At 57.4% G+C, this 17,882-nt stretch overlaps 1 protein-coding gene across 1 annotated transcript in view; it reads right to left on the bottom strand.

Annotated features, from left to right (window-relative positions):
* Window positions 1–2: 2 nt before the first annotated feature.
* LOC141473780 (uncharacterized) overlaps window positions 3–17,882 on the bottom strand; it is a 101,529-nt gene continuing 83,649 nt past the window's right edge. The window contains exons 30-71 of the mRNA XM_074161387.1: window positions 17,798–17,851; window positions 17,498–17,551; window positions 17,247–17,291; window positions 16,564–16,617; window positions 16,228–16,272; window positions 15,475–15,528; window positions 14,738–14,791; window positions 14,476–14,529; window positions 14,185–14,238; window positions 13,856–13,909; window positions 13,637–13,681; window positions 13,302–13,346; window positions 12,834–12,941; window positions 12,488–12,541; window positions 12,163–12,216; window positions 11,910–11,963; window positions 11,518–11,625; window positions 11,042–11,095; window positions 10,623–10,733; window positions 10,267–10,320; window positions 10,087–10,140; window positions 9,808–9,861; window positions 9,360–9,413; window positions 8,533–8,640; window positions 8,275–8,328; window positions 8,063–8,116; window positions 7,760–7,813; window positions 7,212–7,265; window positions 6,335–6,388; window positions 5,983–6,036; window positions 4,965–5,018; window positions 3,753–3,806; window positions 3,620–3,673; window positions 3,401–3,454; window positions 3,262–3,279; window positions 3,031–3,084; window positions 2,781–2,843; window positions 2,296–2,461; window positions 1,893–1,999; window positions 1,262–1,342; window positions 820–1,008; window positions 3–391 (exon numbers count right to left, since the gene is read on the bottom strand). Coding sequence (XP_074017488.1) covers window positions 242–391; window positions 820–1,008; window positions 1,262–1,342; window positions 1,893–1,999; window positions 2,296–2,461; window positions 2,781–2,843; window positions 3,031–3,084; window positions 3,262–3,279; window positions 3,401–3,454; window positions 3,620–3,673; window positions 3,753–3,806; window positions 4,965–5,018; window positions 5,983–6,036; window positions 6,335–6,388; window positions 7,212–7,265; window positions 7,760–7,813; window positions 8,063–8,116; window positions 8,275–8,328; window positions 8,533–8,640; window positions 9,360–9,413; window positions 9,808–9,861; window positions 10,087–10,140; window positions 10,267–10,320; window positions 10,623–10,733; window positions 11,042–11,095; window positions 11,518–11,625; window positions 11,910–11,963; window positions 12,163–12,216; window positions 12,488–12,541; window positions 12,834–12,941; window positions 13,302–13,346; window positions 13,637–13,681; window positions 13,856–13,909; window positions 14,185–14,238; window positions 14,476–14,529; window positions 14,738–14,791; window positions 15,475–15,528; window positions 16,228–16,272; window positions 16,564–16,617; window positions 17,247–17,291; window positions 17,498–17,551; window positions 17,798–17,851 — 2,847 coding nt within the window. The 3' untranslated portion in view covers window positions 3–241. The remainder of the gene's footprint in view (window positions 392–819; window positions 1,009–1,261; window positions 1,343–1,892; window positions 2,000–2,295; window positions 2,462–2,780; window positions 2,844–3,030; window positions 3,085–3,261; window positions 3,280–3,400; window positions 3,455–3,619; window positions 3,674–3,752; window positions 3,807–4,964; window positions 5,019–5,982; window positions 6,037–6,334; window positions 6,389–7,211; window positions 7,266–7,759; window positions 7,814–8,062; window positions 8,117–8,274; window positions 8,329–8,532; window positions 8,641–9,359; window positions 9,414–9,807; window positions 9,862–10,086; window positions 10,141–10,266; window positions 10,321–10,622; window positions 10,734–11,041; window positions 11,096–11,517; window positions 11,626–11,909; window positions 11,964–12,162; window positions 12,217–12,487; window positions 12,542–12,833; window positions 12,942–13,301; window positions 13,347–13,636; window positions 13,682–13,855; window positions 13,910–14,184; window positions 14,239–14,475; window positions 14,530–14,737; window positions 14,792–15,474; window positions 15,529–16,227; window positions 16,273–16,563; window positions 16,618–17,246; window positions 17,292–17,497; window positions 17,552–17,797; window positions 17,852–17,882) is intronic.

Raw genomic sequence — 17,882 nt, 5'->3', positions numbered from 1 at the left:
TACATATATAATATATATAATTTATAGAGAAATGACTTTTGTAAACAATATTCTTCTACTCCAGAAGGAAGTGTAGTCCGTGGCATAATGCAGCTACAAACATGTGTCTCAAAAAGAGGACCAGCAGCTCCAGGGGGTGGGTGAGAGCCCCGTGCCACCCCCCAGCCTCCCAGCACATCCCCAGCAGGACAGTTCTCGGGCGAGGAGGAAACCGGCTGGCTCGGTCTGGGTGTTACTGGTTTCAGCTGAAGCAAACTGGTCCGACTGTGAAACCAAACTGGTGGGAGGTGTCGCCGTTGTGAAAGACGGCCAGGTCCCGCAGGGGCAGCAGGGAGAGCTCCTCGGTGGCAAACTGGAAGATGGTGTCGGTGATGGAGGACTCATTGTCCAGCTGAAACGAGCACCGGGAGCAACTGAACAACACCGAAACCCTCGACCATGGGGCCTGAAGGACCATCTCAGAGCGCCCACCGGCCCCTTCGCTGCTCTGGTGTCTCCTCAATGCACCCAACAGCCCCACAGGTCTCCAGCCCTGCATGGCTTCTCCAGGGAGGTGGCCTCCCCCTGTGTCCCCCGGAGCCCACTCCCATCCCTTGCCACATCCCATCCACAGTCCCAGAGCATCCCCAAGACCAGGGCGGCTCCTTGGGCCTGGGGAAAGGATGATCTCCCTCCCCATCCCCATCCCCCCAGCTGAAGCCTCATGCCCCAGGTCTATCCCAAACCCTGGGGGTGCAAACACATGCCAACGGGCTCTGGAAATGTCAGGGGGGGTCTCATCCAGGCAGAGAAAAGGGTCCAGGCCAGGGCCAGGCTTACCACGCAGCCTTGCAGGCTGGCTGCATAGCTCTGCTCCCGGGAATCGGCCAGGAAGCGGATTTCCTTCTCTGGCTGGGGCTGGCCCTGCTCGGGGGCCGGTCTGCAGGAGTAGGAGACCTTCTGGGTGGCCAAGTGGCTGTGCAGGCGGAGGAAGCGGAGCTGCACGGCGCTGGCCCCTGTGTACTCCAGCTGCAGGGGCAAGGAGAAGGGAAAACTAGGTAGCCAGGGCTGCTTGGAGGAGTCTGTGCTCTCTCCAGTTGAAAACTGGGCAGGATTCAGCTCTCTGCTAAAGCACTGGATTGGGTTTTCTTGTCCCATCATGCACGGCCATCAGGACTCTGTTCCCAGGCATTGTGCCACCATGGTGGGCCAGGCACTAGGAGACCCCCAACTCCATGAGATGGACTTTGTGCCCCCTCAGCTGTCCTGGCTGGGCACTCACCAGGAAGCCCCCAGGCAGGGTGCTGAACCACTCGAAGGTGTCCTCAGAGGTGTAGGTGCTCAGCCAAGCCTTGATGGGGACCTGTGGGGAGTGGTGACCGTGTCACACTGTCCCAGTGGAGGGACAGTGGCACTGCCTGGACAAGGAATCAGCTATACCATGTGTGGTGTGACCTGTCCCTGCAGCCTGGTCACACACTGTGACCAGGAGCACAGGATCGTAGAATGGTTTGGGTTGGAAGGGACCTTAAAGATCATTGAGTTCCAACCCTCTACCCTGGGCAGGGACACCTCCCACCAGACCAGGTTGCTCCAAGCCCCGTCCAACCTGGCCTTGAACCCCTCCAGGGATGGGGCAGCCACAGCTTCTCTGGGCAACCTGGGCCAGGGTCTCACCACCCTCACAGCAAAGAATTTCTTCCCCAGATCTCATCTAAATCTCCCCCTTTTCAGTTTAAAACCCTCCCCCCTCATCCTCACCCCAAACTGCTCCAACAGCTCCCTGCGAGGGCAGAGGTCACCATGGCAAGGGACTGGCCACACTGTCCTTTCTCCAACCACACCAATCCCATCCTCACCCACCCCAAAGGGTAACGTGGGGTTGAAGCTGCCTCACCAAAGCCACCCCCTACCTGGTTGTGGACGGGGGCTATGCAGGTCTCCCCTCCCGCCGTGAAGTTGCAGAAGGCCACCAGCGCGTCCTGGGGGCTGCCCTGGTTGGGGTCGATGTAGTATTGCCCTGGAGGGAGGGAGGCAGAGGGCAGAGCTTCCTGGCACCCAGGTTTTTTTTTTGGCACGGGGGGGAGGATGCCACGTGGTGCAGGCTGGTGGCACATCCCTGCCTGCCACCTCCATCCTACAGGGATACCCCTCTGAGCTCATCCCCCAAATCCTCATCCCTTCTTAATTACAAAGAGCTGCCCATCCCCCCGTGTTGGACCCGGAGCCGGACAGCCCTCCCAGCGCCGTCCCGGCGCTGGGAGGGCTGTCCGGCTCCGGGTCCAACACGGGGGGACCCCAAGAGCACCCCAGTACCATCGGGCAGGCTGGGATGAGCCAGCAGCAGCTCCTTGCAGGTGGCCGCCGGGTTGGTTTTGGTGCCGTTGGGATGCTGGATGAGGGCTTGCAGCTCCCGGCTCAGGGTGTCCAGCAGAGCCCAGACCGCAGTGTAATTCAGGTGGTTGGAGGGATAAATTAGGTGCTAAAAGAAAAAAAAAAAAAAAAAGGGGGGGTGTGGGGGGTGTGTGACCAAGATGATATTAGCCCCCTCCTCCCCCGCCCCCTTCTTATTTTTGCCAGGGTGCTCAGAGAGCGGATGGGACATGCAGGGGACAAGGACAAGCGTGGTGGGAGAGGGATTAATCATATCTTCTTGCTCTTTGTGCAAGGACCTTGTGCACAGAGGACCTCAGGAGCAGCGGGACATGGGACAGTATCGCTGTCAGCCCTTCCCTCCAGGGTGGTACCCGCCAAAACGGGGATGGAAACCCCTCATAGCATCGCCTCTCCAATGCACTCACCCGCAGCTCCTCCAGGGACAGCATCAGCGCGGGTCCACGGGGACCAGGGGGGCCGGCAAGACCCTGGGTGACAATGCCAATGCCAGTGATGCTGGCTGCTGCCCACGAGCTCCCTGACGTGCTTGTAGCCCCTCCAACGGTGCCAGCAGCCAGCCATCCCCATGGCATGGCATGGCGGGACCTCGCTGCCAAATTTGGGGGAGCAAGGGACCCAAATTATGGCACGAGGGACATTAGTGGCTCCACTTACCGGCAATCCTGGTGTGCCCCTGGGTCCCGGAAGCCCCGGGAAGCCTTTCAGCCCCTGCCGAAGGACGAGGAGGAGGAAAAGGAGAGAAGAAAATCAAGGTGGTGAGATGCTGCCGTGCCGAGTGGCACCCCAGGGTGCCCCATGGGGCCACCCTGCACCCTGGGAAGGAGAAGGAGGGGACGTGCCCCACGGCAGGGCTGAGCCTGGCTCCTGGTGCTCCCCCCTACTTACTTTGGGTCCAGACAAGCCCTGGAAGAGAAGGACAAGATGCAGCTCAGAGGGAGGCAGGCAGGATCGAAGCCCCATCCCAGCATAACCCCTGCAGGACCAAGAGTGAACCCCAACCCTGGTGGGAAGGCAAAGGACTCACCGGCGCCCCAGGAATGCCAAGGTGTCCCCGCGGGCCGGGGGGGCCAGCATCACCCTGCAAAGACACCGGAGGAGGTCAGGGCACTGCACGGGGCATCCCCCAGCCCTACATCCTTCTATAACCCAGCCCCTTCCCCGGGTGGATTTTGCACGGAAAAATGAGGAATTCACCCCAAATACTCATCTCAGTTCCTCCCGTCCCCCTCCACCCTGCCCTTACCTGCTGTCCCTTGGGTCCTGGCCTCCCGGGGATGCCGTGGGGTCCTGGCTTGCCCTAGGAGATGGGTCAGGGTGTCACACAGAGTGACAAGGGACCAAGAGGAGGGAGGAAGAGAGCGAAACCCTTCACGCACCTTGAAGCCATCATCCCCTTGCTGGCCCAGGTCACCCATGCTGCCCTTCTCGCCCTAGGAGAGAGTCAGGGAGAGCTTTGGTGGCAAAGAGGAGGGTAGAACCCCCCTGGGACACCCAGCCAGGCAGGGTGGACATCGGGAACCCTGCTCTGTCCCTGAGGGTGGGCATCAGGAACCCTGCTCTAGTTACTCCATCAGTGGTATTTCAGCAGGTAGGCAACGGAGGTTTTCCTTGCTGCCTGACCCTGGCAGGAGATGCCTGCCTGGGGACATTTCTCCAGGCCAAACATCTCCTGGCCTTCAGCAAGCAGCTGGAAAGGGGAAATTCCCAGTTATGGCTGGTTGTAAAATTTCTGGGGGAAAAAAAAAAACCAACACAAAACCCAAACCAACCCATCATTTTGCTTTGGTAAAATTAACTGAACCCATATTGCTGGGGAAGGAGGAGGCGTGATGGAGCGTCTGCCTCCTCTGCTCAGCTGCAAAGGCAAAACCAAAAGTGTTTTATCCCAGACTAAAATAACGTTGAAGAAAACCTCGGAAGTTCCCAGGACACGCTTTGAGAATAATAAAGACAATGTCTTGTGTGCTGAAATTTGGTGGAGCAGGGAGAGAAAACCCAGCCCAGCCGCTTCCCGCAGCCCCCCCCTCTGCCCGCATTCCCAGGCTCTGGTCTTGCAGAATGCTCTGGACTTTAACTTCTGCCATTGCTCATTTAGCTCGCAATAAATTTAAAGTTTTATTTACTACCGGGGTTTCATTTTCCTGAAGGCCGCGAGCAACCACCCGCCGCCAGGGACTGCTTGTCACTCTTATTTACAGCCTTGTGGCTGACAGATGGGACCGGGAGGATGTGCTCGGCTGCTCGGGCCAAGGTTGGATCCATCAGCACATCGGTAGCGGCACCGAGGAGGTCTGTGCTCGTGCTGCGTCAGCATCGACGCTGAGAACAGGGGATTAAAAGAACATACAGGCTGCTGCTTGCAATTCCAGGAGGTCGGAGAGGCTGGAAGAGGACTTGGTTTTGGAGACAAGCTAAAGGTCCCATCTCCCAGCACCTGGGGACATGGTGGTCAACCCCCAAAGAAGGGCACTGCAGCGATCAGGGTTCAAGAAGAAGGGAATAAGTGATGGCATCCAGCAAGTTAAATGCTAGCCTGTGCCTGTCCCCCACTGTGCCTGGGGCTCAAGTGCCCGGTACATGTCACCTACCTTGTGTCCTTTGGGTCCGGGGTCTCCTTTCATGCCCTTCAGCCCCGGGATGCCCTAAGAGAGAAACGACGCGGCACCGCATCACCCTGTGCCTGAGCTGCTCCCGGCGGCTCCCTGGCACAGAGGGACCTCGCTAAAACCGAGGCTGCTGTCAGGATTCTGAGAATTTCAGGCAGATTTAGAAACTTTGAGTTATTTCTCATCACATCTTTGATTTTTTGCTTCCAGGAGCATCCCTCAGCAAAACCCATTAAAAATGCAGTTCAGGTCCCTTGGCTGGTAGCAGAACATCGTGGCTTGCTTTTGTGATGTTTCCAAAGCTGGGATTTTTATTTTAAATAGAGAAAAAAACATTTCCAGTTGTTAAAAAATGTATTTGAGTAGTTTTTTTGGCCAATGCTGGCTCCTTCAATGCAGCCAGTCCCTCGTGCCGTGGCAACTCAATGGGATGTGGGCATAGGCCTCTAAGAGTGCTGAGCACCACCAGGCATCAGACACTGAACTGGAAGGGAAGTATTTGGCCCCTAGAACAACATATTGGAGATTAGGGGAGATTTAGATGAGATATTAGGAAGGAATTCTTTGCTGTGAGGGTGGTGAGACCCTGGCCCAGGTTGCCCAGAGAAGCTGTGGCTGCCCCATCCCTGGAGGGGTTCAAGGCCAGGTTGGACGGGGCTTGGAGCAACGTGGTCTGGTGGGAGGTGTCCCTGCCCAGGGCAGGGGGTTGGAACTCAATGATCTTGAAGGTCCCTTCCAACTCTAACCATTCTATGATTCTATGATTATGCAATTTGCCTGACCGCACCCACGCTGCTGGTTGCTAATTTGGGAGGAGAAAGCAAGATGAGATGGGTAAACAAGGGATGGATGAAACACCTAGAAATTTCCCTAATTTAAATGGGATTTTCATTTTAATTTTTCTCTGCTCCTGTAGCCCACAGAGCTGGGTTGCGCCATGGTACCCATGGGGCCAAACAGGGAGCAGCCTGCACCCCAAAACCTCCAAGCTAATACTTACGTAGGGTCCCTGGGGGCCCTGAGGTCCTTCCAGCCCCTCATCACCTGGGTAGCCCTGGAAATGCAAAAGCGAGACCCCCTGGCTGGTGGGCACAGCGATGCAAGGCAGGAGGGATGCCCGGGTCCCTCCTGCAGGGAGGGCAGCCCCCAGGGGCTGGGAGTGTGGGAGATCTCCCCCACCACCACCACCTTGGGCTGGAAGGGACTGGGACACAGAGCTCTCCAGCTGTGTGACATCCCTATATTGACCCCGCCTTTTCTAAGCCGGGGCAGGTGGGAGCAGCCCCCCGGGTTGGGAGCACCCCAGAGGGTGTTAAAGCAGCCCTAGCCCCGGTGGGGCTAAGCCAACCTACCTTGGGTCCCCGGGGACCTCTCGGGGGCCGGTGGCCCGCCTTGCCTCGCTTGCCCTGGGAACAACAGATTAAAGACTCGTGAGCAATTCCAGCCTGTTAAAGGCACTAAGCTGGCCACCTCGTGTCCCCCTCGCTCCCCGCCCCCCAGGGATGCTGAGCCCCCAGCAAACCAGGGTCCCCTCTGCAAGACCTCCGTGAGTGTTTTGGTTTGAGAAAACCCATAACAATTTATTGTCGTTTAGACAATTATTCTCTCACCCCCTGGCCCCTCTCCACCCGGAAAGGGGAATTGGGGAATGCAAAGACACACAATAAGTCTAAATAATTAACAGTAATACCGAAGAACCAGTAATCCTGATACTAATATAAGATATACAGGAATTATACCCAGCCCATTCCATCACAGGAAGCCGTGCCCCCCCCCCCCCAGGGACAGCCAATGTGGGACCCTGCAAGCGCTGTGGCTTCGGGAGGAAGGGAAGGGCTCAGGGCTCCGGCACCGGGGCAAGGAGTTCTCTGGACCCGCCACCGTCAAGGGAGAGAGCAACTATGCAGCAAAATTTCCAATTTATATTGAATGCGATGTTCACGGTATGAAATAATCCTGTTGGCACCTTGGGTCAAGTGCCCGGGTTTCGCTTCTCCTCATCCCTGTACCTGGTGAGCTCGAAAACTCTGAGACCTTGAATCCCACATCCCAGAGCTGGCTATAAAGTAAATATTTTCATGAATTCGGACACTAGAGTCTTCTAAAAGTGCAGTTTTCCCCAGCATGAGAAGAGAAATTAGTCCTGTGTCGCTCAACCCAGGACAGTGGGTTCCAAGAATCAGCCCTGTGCCTCCTGCCACCCTCCATGGGGACAATAGTACCATTTACCCGTCTGCCAGTTTCTCCGGGGACCCCTTCTTCCCCTTTGTGCCCCACATTGCCCTGGGGGAAGAAGAGATGAGAGATATGGGTCACCAGCAGCCTGGCCACATCCCCAGGATTGGGGAAAAAGGGATGCTGCCTGCATGGAGATGAGGTAAGAGCTCACACCAGGCGCTGTGGGACCCTGGAGATGGACACCAAGGTCATGGTGAAGAGCCAGCCAGTGAAGGGGATGTCCCCTGTCCCCCACCAAGGGCACCTGAGCTAGGATGGAGGCAGCCCAGTGGGGCTGGGGGGACCTGAGCTGGTGAGACCTGCCAGCCCCTCACCCAAAATCCAGCCAAGGCAGCCCGAGGGCACCCAAGGGCTCTGTGTTTGCCAGGCACTGGTGCGTGGTTGCCTTTACAGTGGGGACAAATGGGGCCCTCCAAAGTGATTCCCCCTGGCTTCTCTCCATGGACCACAATGAGGTTGACCAGCTCAGGCTTGGCCACCCCATGCCTGGTGACCGGTCCCCCTTGGGTGCCATCTGCAGAAGAGGATATCAGAAGTACCTTTTCTCCTTTGTGACCTTTCCGCCCTCTTGGACCAGCTTGTCCCGGAGACCCCTAAAATCCCAAAGGAGAAGGAAAGCCCCTCCGTAAGGATGCTGCACCAGGGATGTCCCCTCCTGGCCTCCCTCCCCATGGCGTGCACAGGGGGATGCTCTAAGCTTAACATCCCCATTTGAGACTTCTGCTCCTCCCTGGAGCAGGTCTGGGTGTTTCAGTGGGAGCAGGAGATGCTGCAGCTGGGAGATCCCAGCATCCCACTGCCTGTGCCAGGGAGAACCAGCATGGCTCCATCCCACTCCTCACCATTTGCCCCAGTTGTCCTGGCTTGCCTGTCTCCCCTTTTGCACCCGCCAGGCCCTAGGAAGGAAAAAAAATAAATAAATCAACCCAACTCCAAAAAAGATAAGCTCCAGGGTTATTCACCCAAATCCCGGGCAGGCTGTTGGAGTGGCACAGACCTGGGCTGCGGGAAAAGCCAGAGGTGGAGAAGTGGGGCAGCAGAGGAGCCCACTCACCTCGGTGCCGCTCGGTCCCGTGGGTCCAGCTTCACCCGGTGGTCCCAGAAGACCCTGAGTTCATTTAGGGACAAAACACGAGGCCAAAGCATCAGCTCTGGGTTAACTGGGGGAAGGCAGGAGGGCGAGTACAAAGCCAGCTGCCTTGGCCCAGGGTCTGGACTGGGGTTGTTCCCCCCCATAGTGCCGGAGTTGTGCTGGGGAGGGCCACCCTGTGGGAATGTCCCCTGCTGTCCCTGTGGCACAGAGAGGAGTTACCTGCCGGCCCAGCTCTCCCTTGGTGCCCGCAGCTCCTCTGGCTCCTTCGTGCCCAGTGAAACCCCGGAGCCCGGGGATGCCCGCTGGTCCCCGGGCACCCACTGCACCCTGCGGTGGACACAGACGGGGACACCAGTTACATCCCAGCCCAACCCTATCTGGAGCGGGGTCTGAGCAGCCCCTCCTCGAGATGCTTCAGCAACACCAAGTTTATTCCACATCCCGACCTCTCTCCCAGCAAAGGCAATGGCCCCAGTTTGGACGTGTCTTGCCTGCACAGAGCAGCTCTCCAACATGGGAAAACTGGGATGCAAATGGGATTCCTCCTGCAGGTGAGTGCAGGGCATCAATAACACATCTCTGGCTTTGGGCATGTCAGGGCCACGACCAGCAAATGCTTCTCAGGGCAGCGCAAGTGCTCCTGAGCACAGGGTGGCTCCTGAGCCCTCTGACCTTAGGGACACCTGTGGGTTTGATCTGTGAAAGCAGAAGAGGGGAAACCAAATGCCCTGGACCTGCCTCAGGCAGACTCTGGCAGCCGAGCGATAATTGCACAACGGCCGTGGCACTTTTACATGGTTTTTAATAGCTGTATTAAAATGCCTTTATGGAGCTTTGGCTCTAGGGAAAGCAGGGAAACGATGACTCAGTTCCAAAGCCATTGCCGGGCAGGACCCGTGAGACATGACCCGGCACTCGGGCTGGCAGAGCTCATTTTGTGGCCACCCCCTTGGGTGACACACAGCCCCAGGCTCTGCTGCTCCATCACAAGATGCCACCAAATCTCTTTCCCAGGCAAGTTTTGCAGGGGCAGAGGCAGTACTCACCACCGGACCGGGCTTGCCACCATCTCCCTTGAGCCCGTCCTCTCCAGCGAGTCCCTGCGGTGATGGAGATTTAGAATAAGCCCATCACCACCGTGTGCTTCATCCTCAGACATATTTTAAGCATCCTCTCCCTCATACTAGGTTCAGGTGGCCAAGGCACATGCCCAGGCAGCACCCAAGCACCGGGTGGGAGTGAACACGATGCGATAGGTCTTCCACAAAGCATCCCTGGGTACCAGGCTGAAATGGTCTGATTTTTAGGGTGGGAGCATGTAATTACCTCTCGGGACTCAGTGCCAAGATGTGAGGCATTAAAAGCCCCTCCTCACTCCTGACCCACTGACCCGGGCAGTTAAGGGGCAATGAATCCTTTGGGCTTTGGTTTATATTGGGACCAGTGAAGCACTGGGGAAGACTTTGAGAGTTCCCAGCTCTACAAGATCATTACCTCTAATCCTGCAGCACCAGTAGGTCCATCCATGCCTCGTGGTCCTGGATCTCCCTGGGGAAGAAGAGGAAACAGCTCTGTCCCCAGACAACAAAGCAGGGATTGTCCCACAGCAGGTCCCCCAGGTCACCAGCCTGCCCAGGTCTGTCCCAGCTCCCCCACCACAACCAGCCCTACCATGTCCCCCATCAGCCAGAGACAGAAAGCAGAGTTTTGGAAAAGATCAGAAAAGGGCTTTTCACCCAGAGATGAAGGGTTGGAGCCATCACCTCACCATACCTTCGCTCCCTCAGGACCGTCAAGCCCAGGAGGACCTCGGAGACCCGTCCCACCCTGTTTGGGGCACAATCAAAGGAGCCCCATTGATTCAACCCTGCCCAGTGCTCCCAGTCACAGCCACATCCTCCCCACCAGGTCCTTGATCAGCCAAAATGGGAGGAGGGACACGAGCTGACTTACAAACCATCCTCTGGCTCCAGCAGGTCCTGCAGCTCCAGTGACACCGACCTGGCCCTGGGACACAGAGGGAGAGGTGCTCAGCAGGGTCCCAGCCCAGCCCGGGGGCAGGAGCCTGGAGTGTGGCCGGAGGCAGCATTAACCCAGCAAGTCCAAACTACCCTTTTGTGCCAACAAGACCCAATTTTGGAGCCCATGAGACGTATAACTCCCTAATTCTGATTTGCCAGTTCCTTGTGTTTTCTCACACATGGGCTCATGGAGTCCAAGGTTTCCCACTGGGTTGAGCCCCCCTCCTTGGCTCCCAGCACTCAATGCTGGTTGCCCAGTGGGCTGAGGCAGCTCCTCGCTGTACTTGCCAGCAAACCTTCTTGCCCCTTCTCTCCTTTGTGGCCTTTTTCTCCAATTTCCCCCGTAGCAGCTCCTGGGCCAGGTGTTCCAGGAAGGCCCCTGGGGCCAGCGTCACCCTGCTCGGGGATGGAGACAGAGTTGTCACCACAAAGAAGAAAAAGGAATAGCAATTAAATGAGCTTCTGCATGGAGATGACATGTTTCACCCTCTCGCTGGGTGCCACTGACAGAACTTCACCCTATGGTGCTCAGGAGAGGTACTGATGCCCTGCAGGTCTGAGCCCTGCATCTCCAGTGGTCCTCAGCCATGGGGATATCCCTGTCCTGCTTCTACCCCCACCACAGCAAACAGAGCAGAAGAGGCTGAGCAGGCTACAGGTGTTCCCGAGGTGCTGCAAGAAGGGACAGAGTTCGAGACACTCCTCACCTTCTGTCCCTGGGGTCCTGGCTCGCCCGGGTCTCCAGCATCTCCAGCGTCACCCTGCCCAGAGGGGAAATATGGGCATCAGATGCAGTGGCTGTGCCCCAGCCCCATCGCAGGGTGTGTTAAAACCTGAGCTCTGACTTCTATGGGCTTCTCCACCCTCCTCTGGCTGGGATTTTGGGGTAGATGTCCCCACAGCTTCGCCTGCACGAAGAGGCCACCCCCAGCTGTCACCCAAAGCCAGGGAGGACAAAATGCTGAGCACAGCCAAGCAGCACCTCGCCCAAGCAAGGGAAGACCCCCCAGAGCATCCTCCCTCTCCTTCCACAGGAGCATCTCAGCCTGTCTGTGGCAAAGCCATAGCATGGGCAGTTGTCCGGAGCCAGTGCACCGGGTGGCAGACCTTTCCCATCCCCATCCCTTGGCAGAGGACACCAGTAGCCAGCAGTGACCACTGAGGCGTCAGCCATCACACCTACCTCCTTTCCTTGCTCCCCGGGCCTCCCTGGTGGCCCCTGTGGCCCATTGTCCCCTGGCTCCCCAGGGTCCCCTCTGGTACCTGGAGCTCCGCAGGTTCCTGCCTCTCCCTGGATAGGACAAAGATGACCAGGATTATTCTTGGCTGAGTTTTCCAGCTGACCCTGGCTCTGCCCTCCATCATATCTCACCATACAGCAGCCTCAGTTCTCCTTGTACCAGGTATCCAAGCTTTGAGGGGACCTGGACCCCCCTACCATGCCCAGCAACATGAATCCCCAGGCATGAGCATGCTGGGGGTGGATTTCAAACAGCCTTACGTGGATTTATGTGCAAAACTGGGTAAACCCAGTTCCACCAGCAATATCACTCCCAGCACCCAGCGGGAACCGACCTGCTCGCCTTTGGACCCCGGCTGACCCTCTGCTCCCAGCGGTCCTGGTGGTCCCTGCGGAGAAGACACACAGCCCAGCCCTAGCATGGCTCGTTCACCCCACGCTGTGCAAAGCCTTTGGCTCAGCCAAAGCAGACACAGCTTTGATTTCTGGTTTAGTTGAGGACCAGTAACCTCCTCCCTTCCTCTCCCATCCCTGGAGAAGACACACAGCTCCCACCGTGGGAAGGACAGGGTGTCCCAGGTGACATACCTGCTGGCCATCCAGCCCACTCATGCCAGCTTCCCCGGGGTCTCCCACATCGCCCTGCCAGAGGACACCTGGACATTAGGACAGATGGCCATGGTGGTCCTCCACACAGGTCCTCTGCATACCCTGCTTCCGGGCTTGCAAGGCTCTGCTCCCACCTTGCACCAGATATGTAAATCCCCATCCCACTGGGCAAAACCAGTGGTCAGACTGGGAGGAGTGCTTGCACCTACAGCCCAGGGGAGGAAAACCACCCCTTCAGGCAAGCAGAGTGAGCCTGAGGCTCTACCTGCCCGGGGAGCTCAAGACTCACCTTCTCTGTCCTTACCTTCTCTCCTCTCATCCCCGAAGGCCCTTCAGGTCCATTTGGACCTTCTCGACCCTGAAAACAAACAGTCCGTCTCAGCAGCAAGACATTGCACTAACTCAGGAGGCCTTTTCAAGCTCCCGAGCTGGGTCTGGGATGTGCCAGCACACCACGTCCCCACGGGCAGAGAAACCACATGCAGCTTCTCAAGCCCCTTGCACCACCTTCCCTTTTCCTTCCCTTCCTGCAGGTGCTTTTGGGAGCTCCCTAAAAGTGTTGCACCAGAAAAATCTTGCTCCTTGTCCTACCAGCTGAGGCAGGAGGTTGTGTTGGGCATTGATTGAAGGAACCACATATCTGCACTCACCGGGTACCCAGGTGGGCCAGCAGCACCAGCCGCTCCGGGAGCCCCCATTTCTCCTACTGAGCCAGGCTTTCCAGGGATGCCATCCAGCCCCCGTGGGCCAGGAACACCCTGCAAGACCAAAAGACCCCTTAGACACACCAAAATGTAGCGTGAGGTGCAGCTCCAGGGAGGACAACTCCAGCAGGACCCCCGTGCCTGAAGCAGTTGAGCCACCACGGGGTCTGCAAGGTGCTACTTGCACTTGGTGGGTACCAGTGCCTCATCACTGCTGGTGCAGGAGGCCACTGCTGTCCCCATACCTGACTTGTCACCACCCAGCCACCCATGCAGGGCTTGGGTCATTCTCTGTCCCACAACCAGCCCAGGAGTGAAGAGGCCTCCAGTGTGGGCACCTGTATTTCATCCCATGGGACATCACCCAACTCCAGCCCACAGGGCATCTCTGCCAGCTACAGCTCCCCCACTTACAGGCAACCCTGGAAGCCCTCGAGGACCCGGGTCTCCTGCTCTGCCCTGAAACAAGAAGGATGCTCAGCAGCACAGTCATGGACAGGAGGTACAGGGGATCCCAAGAGGGTGACACTTTGCTTGGGCAACCCCCATGTGCCTGGGCCACCTCAATGGTGTCCATGAGGCACCAGGACAAAGCCCAACCAGCAACAAATGGGACCAGGGGTCTGGGATCACACTACTAATGCTATAGGTAGCACACAGTATATATTGTAGTGTATTGTATATCCACAGGGGAAAGCAGCAGAGGGAGTGGAGAAAGTCAGGCTTGTGGGGAGCACGGAGAGCCCTACCTGGGAGCCGGGAGCGCCTCGTGGACCAGGGGGACCTGGCAGGGCCTGGGGAAGGAGAAAGCCATCACAGCCCCATGCCACAGCCCCCACTGCTCCCCTCTCCCCAGTTTACATCCTTGATGCCAGTAGCAAAGATTTCACATTTTCCCATGTCCAGCCCAGAAAAAGCCTGGGGGTGCTTCTCTGGGCGAGTCCAGGGTGGCAGCAAACAGCACTCACCTTGGGACCAGCTTTTCCTGGAAATCCCGGTGGGCCTTGGGCTCCCATTTCTCCCTGTTGAGAAGCAAGAAAAAAAATTCCTTTCTGCCATATGCTTTAATGCAGTAGCCTCTTAAGAAAAAAACAACTCAGGAGCCTGGCATCTTATGATGCTGGTTCACCCAGCATGGGACCCAGCTCCAGCTGTCCTCCTCCTGCTGCTCCTGCAACCTCCTTGGCACGGCTGATGACCATCACCATCCAAAACCATCCATTGGGATCAACAGCCCAACCCAAAAATATTTCCAAAGCCTGGTCTCCCACCCCAGGGCCGCATTTCCCAGCCCTACCTTGTCTCCTCTGCGTCCCGGCCTCCCGCGGTCACCGGCAGGTCCTGGGTAGCCCTAAGGACAGCACGGCATTAGGAAGCAACCAGGGCCACTTGGCATCTCCAGGGATTTGGGAGAAGGTGGCTGCTGAAGCTCAGCTCTGGGAAAGGCAGGAGCCCGGGCACCACAGGAGCCCTGACAGGATGGTGAGTCCCTGGCTGAAGGCAGGGCTGCTCCAACAAGCCTCCCCCGAGCCCAGCCACTGCCCACAGCCAGCACCGAGCCCCCTCCCCAGGCAGGTCTGTCACTTACATAGGTGCCAACAGGTCCTTGTGGCCCCTCAGAGCCAGGCTTCCCAGGCAGCCCCTGCCAGGTGAGACGAGGGCATTAACAAACCTCCGCTCCCAGGATGCGAGCAGCATCTTCCTATCCTTGGTGTCCATGTCTGAATCCATGGGATCCTCCCAGGTCTCCCCATGGCAGCCAAGAGCCTCCCAGGGCTGTTCGCCACCATCACTGCTCCAACTAGCATCCCTGCAGCACACTCATGGCCCCCCTCAAGCCCCAGTCTCACCTTTGGGCCCGGGGAACCTGGGTCTCCATCAGGTCCAGGTTTTCCCAGAGAACCCTTTGGAAATAAGGAGGTGGTGACAGTCAAAAGGCTGTGATGAGACAAGCCCCACCAAGCCACCGCTGCTGCCTCTGTGCTCAGGGACAAGCGTCATCTGTCCCAACTGGGTTTGTTGGGGACAAGCTCTGCCACCATGGCTCATCCTGGTGGCTCCTGCACACCAGTGCCCCATGGCTGGCTCTCTGGCAGGGCTGTCACCATGGAGGGTGACAACACTCACTCCTGGGGTAGTCACTGTTCCAGTTGCAGGAGCTGCTCTGGGTCTCCATCCCGGTGGGCTAAGACATGGGACTGTCTTCCCTGAACCTCTACCACCCATTCCTACCTGGGATGGAGCAAATGCTGTGATCCCCTCCTAGGACTATGCTGCTCTTCAGCCACCCAGGTGGGAAGGGTTTCCATGGGTTGCAGTCCCCCACGGAGACCCCACCAGGCTCAGGGAAGCTGCAAAGTCCCTCAGGCAGGCTGATTGCCTGGGGAAATTACTTTGTTCTTCCCTAGCCCCAGCTCTTTCTGCCACTCAGGCTTTTTAATGTCCTTTAACAAGAACAGATTCAGGTCCTACAGATGCCCTTATCCCCCACCAGTGGCGTGCTGGTCACCTCGCTGACTTCCCCCCCCAACACTACTTGGCTGACTAAGAAAACGTGGAGTTCAGAAGAAAGATTTATTTTTCTTACTATCGATCCAGGAGGTCCTGTGTGCCCACGCCCCCCCTGCAAGCCGGCAAAACCCTAGAGGAAAGGGCAGAAGATGAGCAATGGAGGGAAAGCAGAAGTAGGAGGGATGGAGAGGCTCTTTCTTGGTGGTACGTGGTCTGAAACCAACCCAAACCAGAGCCCAGGGTGAGGCATCAGCAAATGGCTCAGCCTTTGCTGGTGCTTCCCACTTCAAACCAGCTCTTTGGTTCTCGTTGCTGAAGCTGTGTGTGTACACGCACCCAACGCCCACACATCTAGGCAGGTAACAGCAAACTCAGAGGAGTGTCTCTTTGACCCAGAGCTGAACATCTTTCATATTTTGTTTTGAGGAAAGTGCCAGCTTTTTCTTTTTCTTTTTTTTTTCCTTTGCATTTCAGAGCAAAGGTAAACAAATATTAGAAATCCTGCAGAAAGGAAAACTTGCCACCAGCCCAGGTCTTGCTGATGGGCCTGTTTTGGATAGCAGTGCCAGGGATGAGATATCATCTTGCAATAGCCCCTTCTTAGATGTGCTGCCCCTTTCCCTCTCCTTTATTACCTTCAGTGTGATGCTGAGGTCCCTGCCTGCAACCGCAGCCAGTGGAGAGCCCTCTAGCTGGTCTCACTCCATCAGGGCCACCCACCACCCATGTCCCATCCCATGGACATGCCTTTGAGGCACATCCTTAAGGGGGGAGAGCCAAGCAGGGGGGAGGAAGGACAGAAATCAGACAGCCACGCAGCTTTACTCACCGGTAGTCCCCTCCTGCCTGGGTTGCCCATCGTCCCTGGAGAACCCTGCAAGACAAGGCAGGTGACGATGAGGATGGGGAGGCAGAGGCAGGTCTCCCTGTCCCACTGTGCCAGCTCATGCACACGGGATTCACTCCCCCATGCGGGGACATCCCTGGGGACAGCCTGGCTCTGCACATCACAGCAAGGCCAACATGGTGTCCAACATGGTGTCAAGGTCTTGACCCACATGGCCATGGGTTGGGTTAGGAAGACCCTCCCAGTTGGGCTCAGTCTTGATACAACCCACCGCCCCAGCCCTTGCCCACAGTCAAATACAGAGTGTAGGATGGGAACCTGTGTACCAGGCTTTCCTTCTGCACCTTCCACTCCCAGGACGCCCCGCAAGCCCTGGAAGGAGAGTCTTGTCTTAGGAAAGGAGAGTCCCATGGCAGGGTGTCCCCACCAAGGGCTCATCCAGCCCCAGAGCCTCCCTCCAGTATTAAAAGGTGGCAAATTGGTAGTGGCATGGTCCCCAGGCTGCTCATCTGGTCTGTATCGAGCCCTGGGTTCGTTAGCACATGGCACATCCCCGTGCAGCTCCTGCAGCTCCTCCCTGCTCCATCCCACCTTTGGATGCGATCGCTGAGAAATAACATGAGTGTGGGAGGAAACCCGTTCCCACCGCGAACACCTCGACTGTGATTTTTCCCCTCCTGCCCCAGCTATTTATTCTTGGCTTCTCCACCAAACACGTCTCTGAATAACAGGAGCTTCTTAACAAGTTATTGCCTGAATATTCTGTGCTCAGGGTAAGTGAGAGGTTGTGGTGCTGGGCAGGTGGTTTGTCAAAATGCTACGTGCAATGGGCAAAAGCCTGGGTTGCTCCTTCCCGGCTTATCCTGTGCAAATTCTCAAGCAGAGCCCAACCCTGCAATCCAGCCACATCCCGGGATGCTGCTTCCTGAGAGCTGGCATCCCTATCCCAGCAGTGACAGCACCACGTACCAGCCTGGGGACATGGGTCATCTCCTACTTACGGGCAGCCCAGGGACACCGACCAGCCCGCGCTGACCCACACGGCCCTGGAAAAGAGCAAGCATTGAGAAAAGCATCCTTCTGCCAGCAATAAAGCTGCAGATTTGGAGGCAAAGCTGGAGCTTGAAGATGTCATGGCTCAGCCCCAGCACACCCCAAGCCACCCAGCGAGAGGTCTCCAGGGTTGTTTCAGCCTCCCATGGCCAAAGATGCTCCAAGATTCAGATACAAGTACCAGCACCCCATGAGTTACCCGGGCTCCCCGCGGTCCTGGGCTTCCCTTTGGGCCATCAGGTCCTCGGCCTCCCTAAAATTCATATGGAGGGAAATACAGTCATTTTAGGCAATGCTCGAGATCTCCCTCAGCCTGGCGGGCACTGAGGGGACTCATCCAGCTGCCACCACGTTGGGGTGGCATCGCGATGCTGTCCCCTGGGTGCTGGGACCCACTCTGGAGGTCACGGGCAGGGTGGTCACATCCCTGCCCCTCTGCGCAAGGATGAGGGCAGCTCATAGGGAACCAGGGGACACAGTGGCAATTGCTGGCACTGACCTTGGGTCCCTCGCTGCTGTTCAGCCCCACTGGGCCGATCTGGCCTTCTTCCCCCTGCCAGGAGAGAGGAGAGGAGGTGGCAAAG

This window comes from Numenius arquata, chromosome 19, assembly GCF_964106895.1.
Source record: "Numenius arquata chromosome 19, bNumArq3.hap1.1, whole genome shotgun sequence".
Taxonomy (NCBI): Eukaryota; Metazoa; Chordata; class Aves; order Charadriiformes; family Scolopacidae; genus Numenius; species Numenius arquata.
The sequence above is the reverse complement of the archived record's forward strand: the minus strand, read 5'-3'. Positions and strand labels throughout refer to the sequence as shown.